We start from the raw sequence: 24,935 nt of genomic DNA, 5'->3' as shown, positions 1-24,935 counted from the left end.
CTGAGTTGCTGCCTCGGCGAGAAATGGCGAATAATCAATCTGTTAGATGACATCTGGATGCTTTTACCCGAGGTCATTGGGAAGTTGGAGGAAGGCCGCCGTGTGACAAGTGTGGCTGCAGAGATCGGAATTGCTCACAGCATCGTTTCACGACTTTGGAGACAATTTAAAACTACAGGAACAGCTATCCGGGGGTTTAGTAGTGGTCGTTCACGAGGAACCACACCTGCAGATGACCGGTATATTGCCTTACAGGCCAGAAGAAACAGGCGGCAGACAGCGGGAGAAATCGCTAGACACACGACGCAGGCGACTGGACGACAGATATCGCGTTTTACCGTGGCCAGAAGACTGCAGGGTGGTGGTCTGTTTGCACGATGCCCTGTACGGTGTGTACCTCTAACGCCTGCCCATCGGAGAAGGCGTTTTCTGTGGTGCCGGGAACACCGGAATTGGAGAGACAATGAATGGGGACGAGTACTCTTTACAGATGAGAGCAGATTCAGTCTGAGTAGCGATTCTCATCGCATACTCATCTGGAGAGAGCGGGGAAGCCGCAATAATCGATCGAACATCATTGAAAGGGACAGGTATGGAGGTGGCGGTGTTAACTTCCGAAGGTTTAGCAAGACGGATGTTGTCTGTTTTTGGTTATGAAAAGTATAAATTGTTAGTGTAACTAACTGTGCGTTCTGTGTCTGGGTGTGAGATGTTAATGTAAAACTGAGTAGCGTAGTGATCAGCTAGTGACTCAGCTTTCTCAGTTTCTGTGTATGTGATCCCAGAGGGGCCATTAAGGGGCAGAATATTTGTGTAGCATCTATTATATCTAGAAGCAGCTTTCCATATACATGATCATCAGTAGAGAGTGATTCTAAATATCTAGACCATTTGTTTTGTGCGTGTACTGACTTCCTGATTCAGCCGATTTAAAATTCTCTTAACTTCTGGGCATCTGGTCCTCTGCCATATTTTTCTAGCTCTCTTTCTGTTAGCTAAAAGTTCTCTAATAGCAGGATCTCTGGCCCTACCAGTCAACGGGACCGCCTTGCTATTTTTCAGAGCACGGTTAAGTGTGCTAGTAAAATCTTCGATAACTGCGTCTAACTCGTCTTCACTGTGTATCGCGGGTAACGGGTACTGAGTGTTGTTTAGAGCTACCCAGTTCATAATAAAGGCTCTTTTGTGTGATGTACTATAGCTACTGATATTCACCTCCATTAAAACAGGGTTATAATCAGAGAATAGTTCACGTAATCTTTCTATCCTTGATGGTTGATAAATATTTTTTAGCAGGAAAAATTCAATAATGCTTGCAGATCTATAGCATGTTGGGTAGGAGGGAGCTACAACAGTAAAGTTGGCCGTTGAGGCAAATTGATTAACAATGTGACCATTTGAATTATCATTTCTGCAGTTCCAATTTTTGTGGTGTGAGTTAAAGTCTCTACCTATGATAATTTTATTGTTTAGTTTGGATATAGCCATTAAATCGGCGAAAAATCCTTCTGTGGTTTACGGTTGAGTAACTAGATCGAGACGAACGTGATTGGTTGTAGAGTGTGTGGTATGATTATGATAGCTACCGCCTTCATGGCCGAAAGCTGTTGAACTGTGATTACAAAGTGAGAGATGGAGCGCTTAAGGATCCTCGTTAAGCGCTCCATCTCTCACTTATTTCAATTTTTTCCACCAGCATTTTTTGTGATTGGTTGAAATTCTTTCTTGTCTTCAATCCATACTAATTTAAAGGGATGGCTGAGTGAATGAGGGGCTAGAGGACATGATGGACAAATTAAATTAAGCCTGCTTCAATATTAATTAGTGATGCGATAGGAATAAAAATTTTAATTTTCCCAATTTTTGGTGCTAAGCTAGGCAATTAGGTATATTACAATAATTAGTTAAAGAATAATTAATTAGTTTTTTGGGTCTTTTTTAAACTGGTGTAAAGGCCCTTATTTTCGTGAGCCCGTCGTAATCGCAAAAATCAAAGCTTTGCGAAATACTTTTTTTTCCCCCCCAACTTTACTTAAGTACTTTTAAAATTTTTCAACTTTCTGTTCTGTTCATATAAAATTCGTGAAATTTTCAACTCGCGAAATCACCGATATATTCATTTTTGTGAAAATTACGGCCTGCAAAAATAAGGGCCTTTACAGTAATTAAACGTTTATCAAAAACCTTTATTGTATGTCTCTGAGGATGGTTTTAGGCCTTTTCCTGTGTTCTTCGGATTTGATATGATTTAAAATTGGTATTGTGGACTTGTTTGCCCTGGTTATATCATTGTAGAATTTTTGACTGGAGGAACAACTTTTGGTTGTGGTGGTGTAGGTAAATTTTGACTTGAAGTGCTTCGTTGATTTACAGTGTTAACTGCATTCTGGACATAATTAGTATCGTTTTCAGGGTCCAGAGGACGAAATATATTTTTCATGGCAATGAAATTTGATGCATCTCTAAGAATTACAGTTTTTTAAAATCTGTTTTACACGGGAACCGATTGTCCGATTTTGATGCGGTTTCCTGCATTCAATAGCAATTTCATGCTCCACAAATTTTATATCTGCATCTCAAATAGGATGCAAGTTGTAGGAAAATGCTTTTGAAAGCAGCAAGCCGCATCAAAATCACACGACTCGAAAGTTAATGATCCATTTTGATGCGTTTTGCTGCTTTCAACTGCAAATGCATGCCCCATCATTTTGATATAAGTTTTATGTCTGTATCTCAATTAGGGCGTAATTTCGCCGGGTTGTCTGTCTATACCAGGGTTTCTTAAACTGGAGTCGCTGGACTCGCAGCAGGGGGTTGCCTAGAATTTTAGCAGTTTTGATATTTCTTTAATTTATTATAATACTTTTACAATTACCAAATATTTTTACATAATACAATACATCTTAAAATAGATATGGCAATACAGACAAAGAAAAAAAAAATGAATCCGTTTCGACGCCTTCATTTTATAATAGAAACGTTCATTTTTCTTGCTTTGCACGTGACGCTGTCATTTCATCTGTTACTTATTTAAAATGTTCACATTGTTCTATGTCTTAAAATTAGAAATTAAATGTAGTGACCTAAAACTGCAAGTGTACAAAAGAAAAAATTGACAGTTTCACTCACGCATGTGTCGGATTTGCGCAGTACTTATTGGGTTCCACAGAATTTTTGTAAATACAGTCAAAGGTAGTTAATCCGGACTCGTCGGGACTTTGGCGATTCCGGATTATAGATCATCAGTTTAAATCTGGTAAGATGGCATGAAGAAATTATACAATTAAAAATATGAAACCGTTATTTATGAAATAAAGAACAATTATGATCTAAAGGGTATGAAAATTTACAAAAAAAAGCTTAATATTTATTTGTTTACTTTATTAAGCATTTCTTTCAACAAGCACATGCGTAAAGCATACATTAAGCATAGTCGAAATTAGAAAATTGCAACCAGAAAACTATTTGATGTGTACTTGTGGTATTTATAATGACAAGGAATTTGATTTAAATCATATCAAAGACGGAATACATCGAGATGAAATACTACATTTAGTAAGGAATTATAAGCCGAATAAAATAAAAACATTTGCCCTGAAGATAAGGATAGTGCTGACAAATCAACTTCCAGTTCATTGCGCGCTGCGATGTCCCCCCCGCAGAGCAGCATGAAATTGATAAACAGATTTCGGAATGGTTAAGAAACAAAGGATATGCCTTTTTCCAATTTTTGCAGCAATTCCACTTTTTGTTTAATGGACTTCGAAACATACTTTTGCTTTGTAGATCCTGTACATATTAGTAAATATATATCGGAAATTCTGTTTGACATAATCGAAAGTTCAAGCTTACTTTTATAAAATTGCTCTAACAGTCTGCAAAAAATAATAAGCCTGATCCAATTCGAAGATTAAGGAACAACGCAATCTGCAACATTAACTGAATTAGATAATTTTAGCTCAGCTTATACCGTCTGTTATACGTTAAACGCGCATGCGTAAACGTATTATGCGCATGTGCACAGGCAAAGTCACAGCCGTAAAGGTCTTATGAGCACACGTAAACGCGACGTATGCGCAGAAAGTTTGTAGCTTTGAGGTCCGGATTATAGATCATTCCGGAGTATGGGTGTCTGAATTAATGACTTTTTGACTGTATTATGGCGTCCTGGGAATCGCAAAAAATTCTCAGTGGTAATAAGGTATTGCAACTGAAAAATATACTATACGTATGTATGCCTTATAGGCTTACCATCCTCGTGGTTAGAATTAGCGTTTGAATTATCCGAGATTTCATGTTGTTTTCTTTTTATATTTAACTTAAAATTATCATTAAAAGCATTAGCAAGGCTATCTAAGGGTTTTTTTAGCATACTGAGATATTTAAAAACACACTTACCCTTAAGGGGCTCCAGTACTTTCAATGTATCACAGTTTGCTTTTGCCGTAAGAGGTGTATGCTGGTCCATGTCCGATGCGACTCGTACAGCATCCAATTGTTGCTTGAGGAGACGAGTATTCTCAATCTTAGCTTCTAAGGGGATGATTTGAGTATGGAACGAGTTAAGAGAAGATTAAGAGACATATCCTAAAATAATATGTCCAATTGTATCAAAATATTAGCAGTTTACAGCTATAAGGTGAATTATTCAGTATAATGATTTTTTAATGTTGACACTGATGGCAAATTGCTGCTAGAAATTCTGTGGTTTAGAGATATATAATCGTCCAGAATATAATATTTCATCACAATTATTCTTTTTCAAAGTAAAAAAATAAAATTTACAATAAAGCTTAGAACTAACATGAAAACTAATAGATAGTTCTTGTAACTATGCAATACATCTGGATTTATATCATAAAAATATTTTTCAATAAATAATAGATCAATAAATAAGTATCTTAATATTTTATTCATACTTACAAGCCAGATGATGGGTAACAGGTATAAGAACACACCTCTATTTTCCATGCAATGCAGAAAAATACATAGTAGCTTCATCTGCCAAACGGTCTAGTACATTTATGCAGCATTGTTGTCTAACAAGACTCCAGGTAACTCGAGAATCATGGGAATATTCCAAGTAAACACCACTTTCCCATTGAAATTTTTAAATTTCAGTCACTTAAATCTAATATCCATACATAATTTACATAATCTTACCACATAAAAGATTAATCATTATTATAATTAAAAGATTTACTTCAAAAGATATTTTACAAATAGATATTTTAGATAGGAGAAAAACATATTTATTATATATGCCTTGTACAATGACTAGAACTTTAAGCACTTAAGTGTAACTAAGCAGATGGAACAAATAAATATAATACTGGTTTTTGAGTAAATGGAATCTAATTTCAAATTTTTAAACAAAGTAAGGGGGGTATCAAAGTATCAATATACGACAATTCCAATAATGAGTATAAGGATGGTACCTTACTCTAGATATAATATTACATGAATAATTAATTTTTATTAATCATGTATAAATATTCCTTTCTTTAGTTTTGTTAGTCAAAACATACTTTTATTTTTAATTATTAACTGTACAATGTTTGTCATTTCACAGCAAAATGCATTGTGAAGGAAATACATAAAGTCCATGCGGTGACCAGACAAAAGGACGAAAGTGCACACGACAAAAGCCCACAAAAATGACCCCACTGGGATAATTGCCCACGCGACTAATACCCACACCGATGAAAGCGCACATTGATGAAAGCCCACACAGATAAAAGCCCACATAGATAGAAGGGCACGCTGATAAAAGTCCACACTAACAAAAACCCACACCGATATATACGTCATGAATAGAGATAAAATAAAAAATAAATGAATAAGAAATAATTGAACAATAAATTTAAGTAGCGGAACACATTTCATTTTCGTCTCCGGCTGAATTAAATTCGTATATATATATATATAGTACAGAGAGTCAATCAAAATAATATAATTAAAAACATATACATGTATGTATCTTTGTTTTTATATTTACGCAAGAAATGGAAGTGCCTTTGTATAAGTGTGACAAAGGGAGGTGAAAGGGAATACTGGCCACACAGCTTATTTTAATTCTACAAAATTATAAGGAGTATAATATGTATGTAAATTTTCATCATATACAGAGAATAATTTATGAATAATTTAACACTACAGAAAATTTTGCATTATATGAATTTAATATGGAGAATTAAAGCCGAACTTTCATTTTAACGAAAAAAAATAAAAGTACAGTATTCTATTATGATTAAGCGCAAACACCGTTTTAATGGTGAATAAAAAGCATGGTTTCAAATAATCCAGTTAAATTTTGACAACTTGGATTTTACATAAATTAATTTCATTCCCACTTGAAATTTAATTTTTTTAATCATAATAATTACTCGTAAAATTTTTCAGGAAGTCATAGTTATTTTGGATTTCCTGAAAATGTGTGCTGGTTTTAAGTGGGCATTCGTCTTGTGGGCTTTTGTCATGTAGTTTTCTAACTGGCCGCTGGCTATTCAGGCAGGAAACCATTGCCTTCCTTTTCTTTTGCCCCCAGCTGTGTGAAAAAGCAGTTAAAGAGAGGAGAGCCTTGCTTAATTGCTTTATTCCCTATGGAACCTGGGGCGCCAAAGAAGGCCTCAGAAGGGAGGGTGTGGCAGGAGAACAATTAAAGAGGATTTTAAATGTTTTTTGTTAGTTACCTACTAGAAAATAACATTATCTGAAATTCCGCTTGTAACTGAAGTTAACCCCTTTCTTACATTTCTTTAGTATAGTTCTTGAATAACCTTTTGTCTAAGGATTTAGTTAGAATTTCAATTATTTTAAAAATTTCAATAATTGGAAAATGAAAGGAATTAAATATTTTTTAACCATTTTTAAAGGGATAATTCACTGTTTTTGCAGTAAAACTGCAGAGTGGAAAAATATGCTAGTTCCTGATTTGATAGTGCCTCTAACAACTTTTTGATGAACTAATTAAACATGCTTGTTATATCAAAGCCATTGTTTAAAAAGTAAAACTACTGAACTATTTCTAAAAACATTAAATTATTACATATATTAAAATTTATGTACAAGTAATATTTTTCATTTTAACTTTCATATGGTTGAAAACGCAACCATGTGAAAGTTAAAATGAAAAATATGAAACCGTAATAAAAGTTAAACTATTCGAATAATTTTAATAACACAGGTTTCTGAACTTAGCAACAAGAGGATTTAAGAACCATGAGCCCAGCGTTGTAAGAAAAGTAATCTTGCACATTAAAAATAATTTTTATTTCAATAAAAATATTATATTACTCGATTAACTGTAAACGCTTAAAAAACAGTTCATTTCAATTTACCGTAATTATTTATATACAAAAACTTTGATTGAAGCAAATTTAAACAGCATTTAGAAACTGAAAATTCACTGGAACACTTCTTTTGTGGGTTTTATGCTGTTATTATGTGTTGAATATTATTTCGCCTAGATTAAGAAAAAGAAACTCATAACATGTAAAAATTTATTAGGTAGAAAAACTATCAAATTAAGGTCATTTTCTTCTCCTCGAAGTGCATTGATTTCCTTATACGAATTTCATATTCTGACAGCACAGAAATAGTGGCCACATATCTTGTAGGAGGTATTTCTTAAAAGCCTCATGTGTTGACGATCAAGTAGAAAAAAAATGTTTTGTTATGGAGTTACGTTTTGAATAACTTTTTTCTTCTATTGAATGAGTTCAAAGTTTCTAATATCTTGTTTTCTAGCATGAAATGTTTCACCAGTTTTTAAGGTTCTTTTCTAAGAATAATTCTAATTCATTAAGCAGAAGTTAGTAAGAACAAGTAAGGTGTACTTCAAATTTGATCTCTTAGGTTTATTAGGTCTGGCTACCAAATAACTGTTTTTGAATTCAACATCAAATTTTAAACATATATTTTTTTTTAAATTTGTGTCTTTTATTTTCAAAAAACATGCACGTAATCCGAAGTTTCTGTGACAAAAGTTAGTATAAGAAAAGTGGGACAAATTAAATTATCTGTATATTTAGTCACTATTAAAAACGAATTCTGGCTAGACTATGGGTCCTCAATCAGGAGGAATAGCCCTAAGGGGAATTTCAAAGTTTCAGAGAGTAATTTAGTCCACCTTTTCTTTACGTATTAAGTATTTAGATTTAGTTTATGAATACAAAAAAGAACATTTATTCAAATTTTGGTATTTACCAACATGTTTGATACTTGTTTAATTTACTTAAAAAATAATCCGTATTTAAACAAACACATATCTACTTTTCAAGTTTTGGGAAGGAGAGGTTGAATGATCATTTAGCAATGGTGGAAAGGGTATATGGGGAAAAAGCTGGTGAGAATCACTGGTCTAGACTGAGCCAACTTGATTTAAATTTAGAATTTTATACTCTATATAGAATTTTATACGAATCTTTAGTTCTTACTGTAGAGTCATTAGGTTTTATATATATATATATATAATGTTGTATGATCTTAAATCCATTTAGTGCGAATACAAGTTATTATTACTTGCGCAATTGCTGCAAAGTTAGTTAATAATAATTTATTTCCTAAACAGTATTGATTAATTGATTATATTATCTCCCGAGTTTAATTAAAGTAGAATTATTTTAAAAGTGTGAATCTATACTGTATATAGGTATACAAAGATACACATACATATACATGTATGTGTATCTTTGTTTTTATATTTACGCAAGAAATGGAAGTGCCTTTGTATCAGTGTGACAAAGGGAGGTGAAAGGGAATACTGGCCACACTGCTTATTTTAATTCTAAAAACTGGTAAGTTATAACTGGTAAGTTACTGGTTAATACTGGTAAGTTATATTTTGAAAGATGTTTTGAAGTAATTTGAAAGCAAAATGTTAATAATGTTTTAACGGGGACTGGAGTTAAATCATCACGAAGAATAAAATTTCAATTGTAAAAGGAAAATTAAAACATGTAATCATTGTCATTGATCGAAAATTAGTTGACTTTTCAAGGGAATCAAACCAACTCCCGTTCAATGAACAATAATTGATAAAAATACGTAAATACGAAAGTGTTTCGTCTGGTGTCCGCCGACAACATCGCGGCAAAAACATCGCGGAGGAAAACGTCGCGGAGAAAACAACGCAAGGCGAAAACGTCGTGCTACAAAACATCGTGGGAGAACACATCGCAAAGAGAAAAACATCGCAGTTCTAAAACATCGTGGTGCAAAATATCGTCGTCGAAAATAAAGCGGTTCAAAAACTTCGCAATTTAAAAACATAGTCGTCGAAAATATCGTGATAAAAAATAAAGTATCTACAAATCATCGCATGACGATAACATCGCAGACATGCTTTTTTCAGACATGCTTTAATAACTGTAAATGGATATTCCCATAATGATTCGTGAGCGCAAGAGGGTAAGAAGGATAATTTTTACTTTCATATTTTTTATTAATACATTTTTGCTGAGAAAATAAAAAGGAAACTTAAGTATAGAAAATTAATGCAACTTATAGCACTTAATAGAATTTTAAATCGACATAGTTAACTAACAAAGACCATAATAAATTATTTTTAATAAAGATTTTACAGGTAATTTTTCATAAAAAGTATAATCTATTAAGTTGCATTTAATTTTCTTTGCTTAAGTTTCCTTCTTATTTTTTCAGCAAAAATTTATTAGTTAATAAAAAAATGTGAAAGTAAAAATTATCCTTCCTTACATCACTTGCGCTCACAAATCATTATGGGAATATCCATTTACAGTTATTAAAGCCTGAAAAAAGCATGTCTGCGATGTTATCGTCATGCGATGATTAATAGATACTTTATTTCTTACCACGATATTTTCGACGGCGATATTTTTAAACTGCGAAGTTTTTGAACCGCTTTATTTTCGACGACGATGTTTTGTACCACGATGTTTTAGAACTGCGATGTTTTCTCCCACGATGTTTTCGCCTTGCGTTGTTTTCTCCGCGATGTTTTCGTCCGCGATGTTTTTGCCGCGATGTTTTTGGCTGTAACCGTTTCGTCTTTACTCGAGTTATAAGTTAAAGCCAAACCGGCAATTCTAGTCAGGCCAAATATTTCCGCGAATAGAAGGAATTATGAACCAATGCTGATATTGAAAGAACTTATTCTTATGAAGCATTTTAGTCAATTCAATTTGGAGTAAAAATCAATTACTGTAGAGAAATCCTATTTAACTCGAGTAATCGTCCCCGACACTTTGATGTTTATGCATTTGAGTACTATATTATTTGTAGAAATTAAACATTGGAAATTGTCATTATGAAATCGAATTCAAAGTAAAGTTGAAATAAACATAGAAGATTATAAAAAAAGATAAATAATGCAAAATTTGTAAAAACAAATCAAAGACAATATAAAAATAATATAAAAAATAATATAGAAAATAATATAAATAAGATCAGTGAATGTACATGAAGATATAAAGGCCAGAAAAGGTATTAAGTAACTGTCTATTAGCTCTTGGACAGTGAAAATGCTTTTTTCCTTTCTTAAATTCTTAATCATTGCGACACGACAATTAGCCAGAAATTAATTAATTTCCATTCACTAGTATTTTCAAAAAAATCTTAACAGATGGTGTCTCTCAGATAAGAACTCCACAAAATACATCCCTCAAGAATTCCAAGTCCCACCCACTACCATAAATTGCTTCAAGTTTTACCGACTGATATTATTCAAAGCCCCTACTGCCGTTAAGAATTTTCGGACACCCTACACTTCTGAGTCAGACACGAAGAGAACACTTTGCCAACTCCCCCACTAGAAAGAATGTAAGTTACTTAATACATCAAGTTCTTTCCCGATGTTCACAGTTGTGTTCCAACATTGATGCCTACCTAGTGGCACCGCTACAACATGGCTTTCCGACTAAGAACGTGACAACTATATATTTGCTAAGTACTCTGTTGAGATTTATTGGTGAGAATTCATCTGAAAAGATGCACTTCGACGATTACTCTTTCCTGTGGTGATATTAAAAGTTAAGTTTCGGCATGTATTGCACTGGACTACTCTTGATGAAAACTTTTAAGCATTTTCGCTGACCAGTTGACACGTATCTGCATTTAAGCCATCGTTAGTGTTGATAGTTAGCCATCCAAACACAATAAAATTTCTGAAAATAGCAGATAACCATGCAAGACCACGACGATGATCATGCTATTGGTTATCTAGCTACTTTTGCTATCCACAAACGGAATTCACTAAATCAGTTAAAATGGTAAAAAGATATAGTCTTTCCATTTAAAATGCAAGCTAGATTCGTTTATAGTTTTTCTGCGGCGACAGAACTGCCTGAAAGTGCTTAATCATCATTTGAGTGTGCTCTTTTATTTAATAAATTTTAATTACCAACACAGTTAACCTTATTAATTCGACTTCCGATAGCTGAACATTCCATATAACTTCACAATCAATTTTTTTTCTTTTTTAATTGGTAAATAATTTCTGTTGGTCAACGAAAACATTATCTCTTAGATAACGTGGAGGTATATTAATAGATAGACTTCAAATTTAACTGAGAGTTTGTGGCTGTAGCTTATTGAAAGTTAAACTTTCAGTACATACTGAGTACAATTTCTCAGTTTACAACCAAGTTTATAAGCGCTGTGCTATATTGTCCATACAAGGAGAAATATGGGGCGTGAAGAAAAGAAAACAAAGTAATACGAAAAGGAAATGAAACTGGATGCTTTAAAGAGACTGGACTTAAACATTTAATAAAATTTCCCAGGGATTTAGATGTTGGATGAACTACTTTAACAGGGTGGAAAATAAGAGGACCGAAATCTACTGTCGGTGCCCCAAAGCAGCATATCCTAATAGTTTAAAGGAAAGGAAAATTGGAAAAGTGGCGAAAGTATTTGGGGTATAGGCAAAAAAGAGCATAAAGGAACAGACATTTCATGGTTCATTCTGCAAGAAGAAACCTTAAAATCCTATAAGGAACTTCAAGAAAAGCCTGGATTTTTTGCTAATGTTAGCTGATTCGACAAGTAGATGAAGCGCCACATTATAGGGCAGACAGTTAAACGCTGTAGCGAAAAACTATCTGCTGACTGGGAAAAAAAATGAATAAATTCACGAAATTTTTCCACAGACTAACTGTAAAAAAGGATTTATCTGGGGATCAGATTTACAAATATGATGAATTTGGTATAAAATTTTATATGTTGTTTGTATTCAAGGAAGAAATATCGGTCCCAGGCTATAAAATAGTAACAACAGAGTTACAATTTTGGCATGCAGCAATGTGACATGCAACCATAAATTCAAAATAGCATTTATAAGCAAATGGAAAAGTTCCTAGCACTTAAAAATGTAAAAAGGTGCACTAACGGAGTTGACACATACTATGATTTTTTTCTGTCTACTACAGGAATCAGTAAATACATGAATGTGTGGAGCCATTTTGAACCAATGATTTTATCAGCAGTTTGCTTCTTCTTTAGGAAAGTTTCTAAAACTGAATAATCTGCCAAGAAAAGTCTTCTCATCCTCGATAATGTCTAATTCCTTCCTGATGCGGAACAGTTACTATTACATATTTCTTACTCTTAACGTGATTTCGGTATGTCAACAAATGGACCAGAGCATTTTGGAAGCACTGAAGAACAGCATTTTGGAACACACGAAGATTTCGTTCATGTCTTGTAGCCACGATGAAAGGGTTTATCCTTATCGATAAACTAAAGAAAATAGACACGCTGGACGTAGTGAGGTGGATATCTAAACGAATGAAGCTGAATATATCAGTTTTATTCTTTCAGAGAGAAAGTTCCAGGAATGTTTAGGAAATTATTTTCAAGGAAGCAGAGAATATACTGAAATTACTTATTGATAGGGAACTTATTGATGAAAATTCTAGACTGAGAGTAAGTTGTTGATGGTGATGTCGACTGATGGATGGGGTAAGATAAAACTGTAAACTTTTAAGAGATGGTGAAATAGTTGCATTAATGAAAGAGAACGGGGATAAAAGTGGAGATGAATTACAAGATGAGACGGAAGACAGTCTAAAAGTTAGAAAACTGATTCAGAATAAAGGGCTAAAGGATGCTAAAGGAATGCTCCGTTAACTGAGCAAGCAATGGGTATCTACTACGGGCATTTTTGTTTCTGTATCTCCTACGTAATTAAGCTGCACAAAGATGAAATGAGTAACAATATCTAACAGTATCTGAATAATAATTGAACCAATATCTGATGCGAATAGATTCTTAAAACCAACAGATTTCACTTCACCCATAAGTAAGCAAAACAGAAACTTCTTGTTCATAACATAAAACTCTTAATATCAAATATTTAAAGATTTAGAGCAAATGAAATAGTCAGTCACCTGGCTGAAGGTCCGTGACACCTTCTCCTACACTTTCGATTACACCAGCGCCCTCATGACCGAAGACACTCGGAAAAGGGTATTTCTCATCGATTCCTTCTAAATTATGTAAGTCCGAATGGCATATACCAGTCGATCCCATCTGAAAAAGAATTCTGGCTTCAGCAAAATCATTATATTATTATTTAAGAAAACTTTTTATCTATGTAAAAAATTTAAATATTTATTTACATTGAACAGCAGTGCATTGACGATACAGCATCCTTTAAAAATATCCTAGATATGTCTCCCGCGGACATCCAAACAGTTCGAATATAATGTTCCCTGATTCCTCACAGCATCTCATGAAAGTTCCTGATTCGTCTCTGATACTCACGTGTGAGACAGTGCTGGACTCAGAGCCATTTGGGCGTTGAACCTTTTGAAGCTGACCATTTTGGATGCTGAACTCACACGACTCGCCTGCTCTGATGTAGCGCCACAACTTTCTTTTGAGTAATGCCCTACCAACCGTTAACTACTTGTTGTTCCTTACTATCTTCAGCTGAACAGTAGTTCTCCACGCTATTGCATCTTCACGGTTTAGACGAATGTAATTTGGCATCCAAAGGACTTTAAAATCATCATGAGATTAGGCTTAGCCTCTCCTCCGTTACCTCGAAGGGCTTTGGTAAACCAGTCTGTGGGGTGCTTGCATCTATCATGCAAGGATTTTGCATAAATATAATAATATCTAGTGAAAACTTATCTTCATTTATCGCAAAATTAGAAATTTGGATACGTGTAGTAGAAAAGGGGAATTTTGCAAACTTTGCCTTGCTTGATTCTGTTACTGCGAAAAATGAAAAGAATACAATTATACCCGATATTGTAATACATTTAAGACGATTGAGCGAATCATTCAATGGATATTTTTCTACCGGAAATATTACCAAAACTCAAAGATGGATACTGGATCCATTTCTATTTGACTTAAATTTGATGGATGATAGTGATCTGAAAAAAGATCAACTTATTGAAATGCGAGCAACTGGACATATTCAAATGGAATTCGAACAATTATAATTGCAACAATTCTGGTATTCACACTTATTATCCAGATTTGGCGAACGGAGCACTGCAGTTACTCTTACCCTTTGCTACCACCCTACTTGTGCGAAATGGGATTTTCATCGCTTTTGCATATAAAAACTAAAACGAGAAATCGCTTAAATGCAAGTGATGACTTACGCGCATGTCCTTCAGAAAAGGAACTTCGCTTCGCCAGTATAATAATGAATGAACAACAACAGACTAGTCATTAATAAAAATAATATTGTTTTGTATTTATATAAAACGTACAATGTTTTTCAATAAACAATAAGTTTCGCAAAAAATGTATTTTTCTAGACTAAAAAAATTAAAACACATTTTTCAGTGGGGTGCGGGAGATATATTTTCAGATTCAATGGGGTGCGACTAGCTAGAAATGTTAAGAAACACTGCTCTAGTGTTATTTTCATTCTTCTTCCTCGGAAGGATAAAAATTACGACATCTGACGGTAAATGTAGTAGAATTCTAAAAACTTATCAATCGATTTAGTGCGAAAGCACTAATAATGGTCACTTTTGTCAATAGTTAATGAGAAAGTTATCTTACATGTGATCTTTCCTAAGGAAAATATTTTTTGAAAAATCAGCTTGTTTTATCTATGAGCCTATCTTTTGGATTCATACATGGTTTAAAATACATGATTCATCATTTAGGTCAATATAATGATTCAAATCATCATATGTAGTAAAAATTTTCAGTTTTCTTGCCAACAATTTAGTTAATGGAATAATTTGCAGATAGCAATTGAATTCTAATGATATGTTTCTTTCAAGAAATTTATGGTATTATTTAAGAGGCTAAAATAGAAAATATTTTTGAATCAATAAGTGTTGAATTGGGATATTATTCTTATGAGCATCAAATACATATTCAGTACTCTGAAAATTAGTACGTACATGGTTATGTAAATATGGTAGATGTAATTTTTTTTTGGTATGCCAATCATATTTTATTCAACAACCAATTATTATTTTCGCATATTTGAGAATTTTTAAAGTTACACTTCAAGGAAATTCCTAGCATTGTTTTCGCATATCCGTCTGTTACATCTATAACCATACTGTTTTCGTGAACCTGATGGTGAATAAATTGTTAGGATTTAGATCCCGACTAAGGCAGGTCCCTTGAGACCATAGCATCAAACTCGGTTTTCACCGTAGTGCCAGACTACATTTGTGACCATAGTGTCAAAGTCGGTTGTCACCGTAGTGACAGACTACGATTGTAACCATGCCTTTGTTAAATAGAAGTTTAAAAGTTCTTTTCAGTGGTTTAGGTAAGGGAGAAACAAGTGTAAATTTAAATATACGAGTATATCTTCAGATAAGGTGCGCTTTGCTACAAAATAGCAGGTTTTCAATGCCGTTTACTGATCAAATGCACATTTTCGTAACGTTGATATCAACTGATTTCTTTATAGATTCAGGTTTCGCTCAGGGACATAGAACTCAAGACACGTGCAGATGAAAAGCTGCTATGCGCATCATATATAAGGTACGCATATCCTATACAAATAAAGAAAAACCATGAAAAACTACTTGGGATATGGAATTACATACAAGAAAGATGGGGAATTATTTATGTATGGAAGTCATTATCATATAGAAAAACTTTTCTAGAGTTTTACTTTTGTCTTATACTATGAACATGAGCACCTCTAACGAGAAAAGAAGAGGGGGGGGGAAAGGAAGAAAATCCAAAACAAAAAGAAGCGACTTGTAAACAATAGGTGGTATTATTAGGATTTAAAAGTCTGACCTTGTTCAAGATGGAAGAGCAATTCGTTTCTGCTAGTTACTCGCTTTCTGAAAACTTTTAGCAAAAGAACTGTGACTATGAAGTATGACTGAGAGATCAAATTACAAGCGAAAGTGTAAAATTTCTGCTTATTTATCCAGTTCTGTTTGCATTTCCTCCTCTCTTTGCATTTATCATTCATTGTTAACCTCACATTATAAAATGCAAATTATTTGAGTAATTAAATATAAGAACAAGATTTGAGAATAATAAAATGTGATTAGAAAATTAACTTACGACTATTTTCCCTAGATTGCTGTTTAAATTTGAAGGATAATTTAGTTCGATCACGAATAACTTTTACAATTAGACAAAAAGCAACCTTAAATTTACGTAGATTGTGAATAAAACTGTATCGATTTCGAAGGCAATCAGACATAGATCCATCTTTTACAGGAGCAGAAAACTTTTAACCCCCCTCCCGAAAAAAACAATATCCTGAAGGAAAATGTTTTACGTATAATAACACTCGAAATAAGTAGATTTTTATTTAAATTTCACACCATCCTAAGACTGCTTTTCTGCCATATTTTATATTTTACAGTGGTTTGTTTCTCTTTCAAAATCAAAGCTAACTTTGTGATAAATTAGATTAAATGTCTACTGGCAAAGAGATTTTGAATTCTGTGAATGATTTAAGTGAATAGCCTTTGATTAAAAGTGGACGATGAAACAAGAATTCGGAAGAGGAAATACTCGAACGTACAATTTAAAATTAGAACCCCCCCCCCCAAAAAAAAAAGGGGCAGAAGGGAATGAGCTTTAGACTAGTACAGTAATCAAAATCTCCTAACTAAATTCGGCAAACTAATTTTCCCCCCTTAATTTTAAAGATCCTGATTTTTTTAAATGCAGCAGATATTTTGCGTTAGCTTGAATTGTAAGTTAATTTCAGTCTGGGCTTTCCGCTTGCAGCAGACCCTGGATCGGAAAGTATCTTCATTTGTAGTTCTGTCAATTACAGATTCAAAGTATTTTGGTTTCAGCTTCCACTTTAAGTTTTTATTTGATACAATTTTCATTAGATTTTCACTAACTTTCATTAGAATGGGCGAATATAAGCCAAGAACTGAAAGGAATTAAATACAACGCCACGGTAAAAGACCTAAATGACTCTTTTCTAACAGACCTGAAATTAATTACTATTTTTATACCTAAAAATGAAAATTTTCATTTGAGAACCCTAATTTGAAGTTTACTTCCTTTTCCTTTGTATTCTTAAGAACATTTTATTCCAATGCACAGCTTAAGATTTAAGTATAGTTTACAGATAAACACACTAAAAAATAATTTAATATATTCTCGAGAGGAAAAGAGAAAAAATAAAGTAAATATGAGATTACAAAACATACCTTCACTCTTACTTCGCCTTTTTTTGGAACCGCCACTTCAACAGTTTCTATGGTGTATGGCTTATTTACTCCCCAAGCTATAGCAGCACGGCATTTAATAGGCTAAAATGAAATTAATTAATTAGGTGTTTGAATGAAATAAAATGTTGAATTTTCATGTTACCCTTTGCATTTGATGCGCCTTTTTCAATTAAATGAACAAGTATAAAATTTGACTCGCTTTGCTTGTAAAGTTTATTTTAGCTAACCCGATATTTCCTATATTAAATCCTACCTACATTTTTACGGTTTCGTCTAGCCCATCGGAATAATTAACGAAGTGAGTTTAAATAAAGAGAGAATCTGAAGTTTAAGAGAAAGACAGAGAGTTGATAGTGTGGAATTGCCATGATGAAACTGTTCTGTACTGCGTGTTTTTTAGCGTTATCGTTAAGAGCTAGTGAGTAGTCTTTGCTTTAAATAATTAAATTAGTAATCATGGAATAGCGGTGCCAGGTAACTGTCTTTTAACTTAAATTTTGACTAAATAATTTGAATTATGAAACATGAACATATAACACATGATGTAGAATATGTAAATATTGTTAATTCACTTCTTAAAAAATTGATAAATCATAGGAATAAAGTAATTTTAATCCACTGTTTCCCGTTGACTGCTATCGAAATGCAAGAGCAATATAAACAAAAGCATTGTTCTTTCTGCTTTGTAATGTGTTTTTGTTTCGAATATTTATTTTAAGTCAAATAAACATATGAAATTGTTCTTCAAAATAAACTGCTTAAAAACAGATAGCATTTTTCTTTCAGTTATAATATGGGTTGTTCCTCTTTCGTGCTTTCAACTGCTATCGACTAACCGTGACGTTGGGTTAACTGCAAACGTCATCTCTAGTATTATCCCAGTTAACATAGAGTTTATTGTAATTTGCAATTCTTTTTTTAATGTTCTCAGTGAAAACTCATTTATTTTAAGAATTATCAGCAAAAACTAATTCCAAAAATAATTTCTTCCGTGCAAAAATTAATATGTTATTGCTTAGCATTTTACTGTTGTAAAAAGGCATTTGGGGTTACCTCTGGTTTTTGTTAATATTTTGATGGGACAATCACAGAAATATATTTCATTTCAGAGAGGAAATAATTAAAGCTAATGTTTATAAGTTAAAATATACGTAAAAAGAAACTGAATAAACTTTGCCTATGCAGACTCTAATTAGGGAGGGAGGGAGCGAAGTAGCAGCTCTTTTATAAGCAATCTTATCAAACATTGAGGAGGGTGAAAATTTTTACAATATTTTAGATACTTTATTTCTTAACACTCAGTTTTACAATAAAATCTGTCTAACATTTAAAGTACAAGCCCTCCTAAACCATCTTTTATTAGATTTTTGATGTCACGTGTCACGTGATTTGATCATGATGATTTTTGATGATTTGTTTTTAGGTTAGGCTATCTGAATACTGCATAGCATACCGTTCTGCCCAGGGAGAAAAAAAGACTAGCTCGTATTAATGTTACACGCGGAGACAACTATGACAACACTCATGCAACGATCCTGTTTGCCGAGACTTAAAAGCTGGATCGAACTACCAGTTTTCAGAGATTCTTAACCAATCAACCACAGATGGGCCTAACACAACAGCGGCAACAGGTTGCAATGCAATATCTGCTTTTGGGGGAAGAGGCTGTTAATTCTATTAATTTTAATTTGCATTTTACTGGGATTTTCATGAAATTTTACTAATAAACGTAAGAAAATTTATTTAATTGAAAAACATAAAAGATTTCTCGAGGAACTGTTATATTTTTAGTAATGTATTGTTACGAATTTTGTATTTAGATAGCTAATGTTAGTAGAATTATAATTATAATTATTTTATTTCGCCGTACAAAACAGCGCGTGATAAATATTAAAAGAAAGCTACGCCGGAAAAGTAAAAATGCAGGATAACGTACATTTAATATTTAATAAAGAGATATCTCGTAATTTATATTTAAATTGAATAAATATAATTGACTACTGTGTACGCTGTAACCGTAATTCTACTCTTTTGCTTTCCAGAAATCTCGAGAAAACGGAAATTACCAGAACTCTCTCGCGATCGATTAAAAAGCTTTAAAAAGCAGGAGAGAGACATCTCAGTTCAGTTGTTTATCGGATTAGCTTTCTCTGCACTGTGGACTGCGTTCTATTTAACATTTTAGTAGTTTAAAGTATAACTACTGATTAAATTGCTTGATACAGTGATACTGTACCTATATCTCTGAGGGAAAATCCAACTTTCTGTTATATTTCTTTTGATAAGAATAAATTTTATTAACCTTTTAAGGGTCTTGTGCATTCAATCTATTACGAATCCGTACGCACGCAACAGTATTTTTTTATTGCACATTATTTTACAGATTTTTATAAATATCTTTCCAATAGCGCTTTTTTCCTTTTAAATCCAGGCAGAATTAAGTTCTGTGAAATTACTATCGCTTTTCAATACTTAGTTAAAGATATGCTGTTTCATATTAAAGAGAGGTCTAAAAGTAATGTTAGTTATTACTAATTTTAATGATGTTGAAGTTTGATGGCGCGATAACATAAATAGTATAATAATAATAATAATAATAATTACCTTGCCAGCTGTTGCCATCGTGCTTTCTCAGTTGCTAAAAATATAGAATAGAAACGTTATCTTTTATACTTATAAATAATTATATTAAAAATTAATTATAAACATGAAATAACTCTTTTACTCAAAATGTTTGAAGATAATTCAAAGCACATTATTGAGAACATTATAAATTTAGAGAACTCGATCTATAATCAGAAGAATCAATCAATTACATTCCACTTATTGCTACATTAAAAAAAGTTTTAGAGTATTATTTTTTTAATTTTAGAATAATGGTAATTTTTTTTAATTTTAGAACATGATAAGAAATATTTAAAATTTGATATGTAATTTAAAAGAAATTCAAAGCGCAGTGTCAAGGTTGGTTTGGTTGGTTTTATTTGATTACGGCAAAGCACGCGAGGGCTATCTCGCCTAGGTGGAGGCGATGCCTTCGTGGGGGACTTTCTAAAGTAAACTGGCTCGTATATATGTTACACATGAAGAAAACCACGAAAGCGCCCATGCAGATAGACCGTTCGCCGGGATTTGAAACACGGACCGAACTACCACCGCTAGTGAGCCTAGCGCAGTATCAAGAATTTCTGAAGTTAATAGTTTTTTTTTTTTTTTTTTTTTTTTTTTTCCCCTAGAGCACTAGAAAGTTCTAGCTTTAATCCATATGAACCATATAAATACAGTATTTTAACTTCAATGAAATGTCATGTATATCTAATTACTTTTAATTGAAAGGGAGATAAATCACTGACTGAAAACTTGCTTCCTTTCGACAGTTTACTTACCCAAAAAAGTAACATTTAATTCCCCATTAGACGAGGATGGCCCTACTTAAAATTAAAAACGTTAAGTTTATTTATTATCGAAGGAGTAAAAAATTACTAATACGAATCATTCGGCGAGGATCTCTTCTATGGAAAGCGCAAAAGGGGAAAGGAAAGCGCGCGTCATTAATTACAGGTTTCCCAATCTTTGATTGTATAAATCAAGAGCACTGTTTCGCATTCAATCCAACAGAATGCAAAAATTAATGTAAAAATGAGAAGAAAAATATTCGGCATTTAATTTATGACATAAATACAACCAATAAAAGGCTTTTATTTAGAGTGGATATGATAATTAATGCATTAAAAGTCGAAAAATAATTTATCATATATTTAATAGGAAAAACAGAATTAAAAAATATTAAATCTTTTGGAATTTATATTGCGCTCAAAGGATTTTAATTTTTCCATTTACACGCACATACACGTTTCTAGACAATTTAGGCTAACGACCCTTTGGGCTAAAAATATTTTAAAACAGCACGTCTTTAGAATTTCCCATAGACAGTCTCCCGCGCTGGAGATAAAAGTGTTTCATTCTCTACAATGTTGCCACAGCTAATATCATACCACTACCTATCTGAACGGTAAAATCACGGATGTTAAATGGATGAACCTTGAAAAGCTTTGATAGGTATAAACAGAAATTCTGGTACTGAAGAATCAGTGTTTCGCCAATGAGTTTAATAAACGGTAGTGATGAGTTTCATAAACGGCGATTTTCTATTGACTAGTATACTGACTACCAATAAGTATTTGGACACCTGTGATAGAAAAGAAAAACTAACTTTATTCAAAATCAATAGTTAGTAGAGCCTTTACGAGAGCTAATTACAGCGTGGACCCTCCGGAGCATACTTTCCACAAGTCTTTGTATGACAGCTAGTGGTATTTTCTTCCACTCGGCTTGGAGAAGACATAGAATTTCCTTCACCGATTTTACACGGGTAATGCACCCCTGAATTCGGCGATGCAACTCGTCCCAGAGGTTCTCGATAGGGTTCAGGTTTGGACTCTGGGCAGGCCAGTCCATTCGATGACTTGGCCAGTCCATTCGATTCCTTGGCACCATACCAAGCCTTGGTTAACGTCGAAACATGACGACTGGCATTGTCGTCCTGAAAGTAACAGGGGTCCAACCCGTAAAACTGCCACTATGAAGGAAGCCCATTGTCATCCAAAATAGTGCAGTAGGCATCGGAGTTGAGCTTACCATGAATGGGGACCAAGGGTCCCAGCCCATACCAGGAGAAACACCCCCAGACCATAATTCAATCTCCGCCGAACTTGTCTGTTGGCACAATGCGTACTGGCAGGAGACGTTCTCCAGGTAGACGCCAGACCCAGACCCTGCCATCCGAACGGTAAAGGGTGAACCTTGATTCCCCACTCCAAAGAACCCGTTTCCACTGATATACGGTCCAGTTTCGATGTGCTTTGCACCACATTAACCGAGCAGCGCGGTTGGACTTTGTGATCAAAGGCTTATGGGCAGCAGCACGACCATGAAAACCAAGCAGATGTGCATCCTTACGGATTGTATTCATTGAAACAATACTCCCGGATGCCTGTTGAAACTCCTCGCGGATGAGGGCCATCGGTTGGGTGCGGTTCTTCCAAATTTCTCTGGACAGCACTCGTCGGTCTCTATCTCCCAGTTTCGTTGGTCTGCCGACTCGGGGCACATTCCGACAATCACCGCTCACCTTCCACTTCTTAATCACATAGGCCACTATCGATTTTGGGTACTTCAGATCGCTAGATATGTTCCTTAAGGATCGGCCAAATTTGTGATACCCGATAATTATACCTTTCTCGAACTGCTCCGAGAGCTCCGAACTGCGAGGCATCTTGCATGCGACTAAAGCCGATGCTGTTTCCTACACGATATATACCGGCGGAGTCCGTGACGTACCTTAGGACCGCAGGTATCGTCATTTGCATAGGTGTCCAAATACTTATTGATAGTCAGTGTATATATTTGTTTTGGCTCCCGAAAATCTGAAAGTAATAAGCGGCTGATTTTATTAATGAGTGTAATCAGCGACGGATATCAAGGAACGTGTATGTTAAGAGCGAAAGCTTTGCCAAAGCAAAAGAAGCTCCGTCAGACCGCAAAGGGGAAAATATGCTCCAAGTTTATCCATCCAACAGGGTTGTCCATCCAACATTAATAATTTTTTGCGCATGCGCGAAATAGTTGTCGTACCTTTTTTTTTTTTTTTTTTTAATTTAAGACCCTTTCTCTTTATGTCTTGCACTTGACTATTTATGACATGCTAATGTAACCTGAACTGCAATGTAACACAATCACTCATCTGCTCTTGTTGCACTGTAAATACTTTTATTAATTTAAAGTTGCTGCTTCTACACAGGGGAAGGCGTGGGACATATGCCTGTTTACCGCTGTTAAACACCAGGCGTCCCCGTCTTCCGTCACCTGTCACCTGTCGTGCCGGTGTCTAAGGTAGCATTTGTCAAGAGTTCAAAGTTTTGTGATACCATATTTTTCCCTCTCTGTATCGACTAAATCAAATCAGTAATCCGCGCAAGTAGATTAATTAATGGAGTATTTATTTTGAGCAACAAAATCTACAAAAATCTGAGTTCAAATTATCGCGAAAAATTTTGTAAGACTGAATCCTGTAATTTCTTTGTCAGGGGCGGCCCAAGAGCGATGCGTAGTGCAGGGAGAAAATTATGGCACATGTGGGTGACAGTCGTTAGTTCTTGGCGTTTGTTTACATTCGTTGCATCAACAGTTTGATTTGATTTGTGTTGTTAATTTTCTATTATACCTAGCCAAAAGAGGCAAAGTATGCTATAGCGTTGTGTCAGAATTACACACGCCAATACGTTTTTTGGAGGAAAACACTCTTTACAACCAGATAAATAATTGACTATTTTTTTAATGAATTTATGTAGTTTCCATACATATCTTTGATGTAATTTTACATTTATTTTTCATTTTACAGCTATTTTACATTTAAAATTGAAAAATTTCTCATTTTAAATCATTTCTTATCGTAATCTTCATTTTGTGAATGAGACTTACATCATAGTGAGATATTTAAACTCAGTATCATGTTTACCAATACTGAGTACCTGAATGATTAGTTGATAAATTCGCTTATCCAACTTGATTCACATCTTTCTTTACATCCCAAACATAATTCTACGTATTGAAGCAATGTCTGGGTTAAGCATTGCGAACTAAGTAAACTGATACATGTTTCAACGTGAGGAAAGAACAATTTTTCGACCACACTATGATGCAAACATCGAATGAGTGAGTGATATATTTCCTTCAGTATTAAACTGATGCATATGTCTGATGTAATTTAATTGATATAACTAAGTGACACATGCTTGACCCTGAAGGAAAACAAATCTGTGTATTGTGCTGGAATACAAATAGCGAAACATTAAGTAAGATATTCTCTTCAGTGTTATTTAACTGCTGCATATGTTTTAATTTTGATTCCATATAATTTGTTTTTAATTATAAGAGAAAGACAAATAATTAACTATTGAACACTGTTTTGAGTATAACAAAAGAATTTTAAGAAACAACCTGATATAAATACATTAGTAATTAAAAATATTTAATTTGAATACAGGCTGAATTGAAATTAAGATGTAGAGCAAGTTTATTATTATTATTATTATTATTGTGCATTTATGTGTAAGAAATGTAGTTTAATTATTCCATTTTTAATATATGGAGGGAAGAACAGGGTGTGAAAATCGAAGATTATTTGCTATAGCAAATAAGCACGCCAGGATAAATGTTATACAGAAATCTTAGGAGTGTAAGGGATTATAAGAGTGCTATTAGATAATACTGAAAATATATGCACTTCTGCTGAAATCTGAAGTG

At 33.8% G+C, this 24,935-nt stretch overlaps 2 protein-coding genes across 10 annotated transcripts in view; one reads left to right on the top strand and one right to left on the bottom strand.

The window, feature by feature from the left end:
- The window catches only part of LOC146998828 (uncharacterized), a 168,552-nt gene that overhangs the window by 99,416 nt on the left and 44,201 nt on the right, over positions 1–24,935 (top strand). The window contains exon 4 of one of the 5 annotated variants that reach the window (XR_015039749.1): positions 19,673–19,933. The exons of the other annotated variants lie outside the window; for them this stretch is intronic. The gene's annotated coding sequence lies outside the window, so the exon portion shown is untranslated. Of the gene's footprint in view, positions 1–19,672; positions 19,934–24,935 lie in introns of those variants that run through there. 5 annotated transcript variants of the gene reach the window in all.
- Positions 1–24,935, bottom strand: part of LOC146998829 (alcohol dehydrogenase class-3-like) — a 116,868-nt gene that overhangs the window by 88,408 nt on the left and 3,525 nt on the right. For all 5 annotated transcript variants that reach the window (XR_015039752.1, XR_015039751.1, XM_085811712.1 and 2 more), the window contains 4 exons: positions 20,235–20,268; positions 17,610–17,711; positions 13,368–13,509; positions 4,399–4,533 (listed from right to left, as the gene is read on the bottom strand). Coding sequence is in view for 3 of the 5 variants with exons in the window: in XM_085811712.1 (XP_085667838.1) it covers positions 4,399–4,533; positions 13,368–13,509; positions 17,610–17,711; positions 20,235–20,252 (397 nt within the window). In the remaining 2 variants the exon portion in view is untranslated. The remainder of the gene's footprint in view (positions 1–4,398; positions 4,534–13,367; positions 13,510–17,609; positions 17,712–20,234; positions 20,269–24,935) is intronic.

The sequence above is a fragment of the Stegodyphus dumicola genome, chromosome 2, assembly GCF_044657685.1.
Source record: "Stegodyphus dumicola isolate Sdum_Otavi_A_Nest chromosome 2, ASM4465768v1".
Lineage (NCBI taxonomy): Eukaryota > Metazoa > Arthropoda > Arachnida > Araneae > Eresidae > Stegodyphus > Stegodyphus dumicola.
Note: the sequence above shows the minus strand (reverse complement) of the source record. Positions and strands in the feature narration are given on the sequence as shown.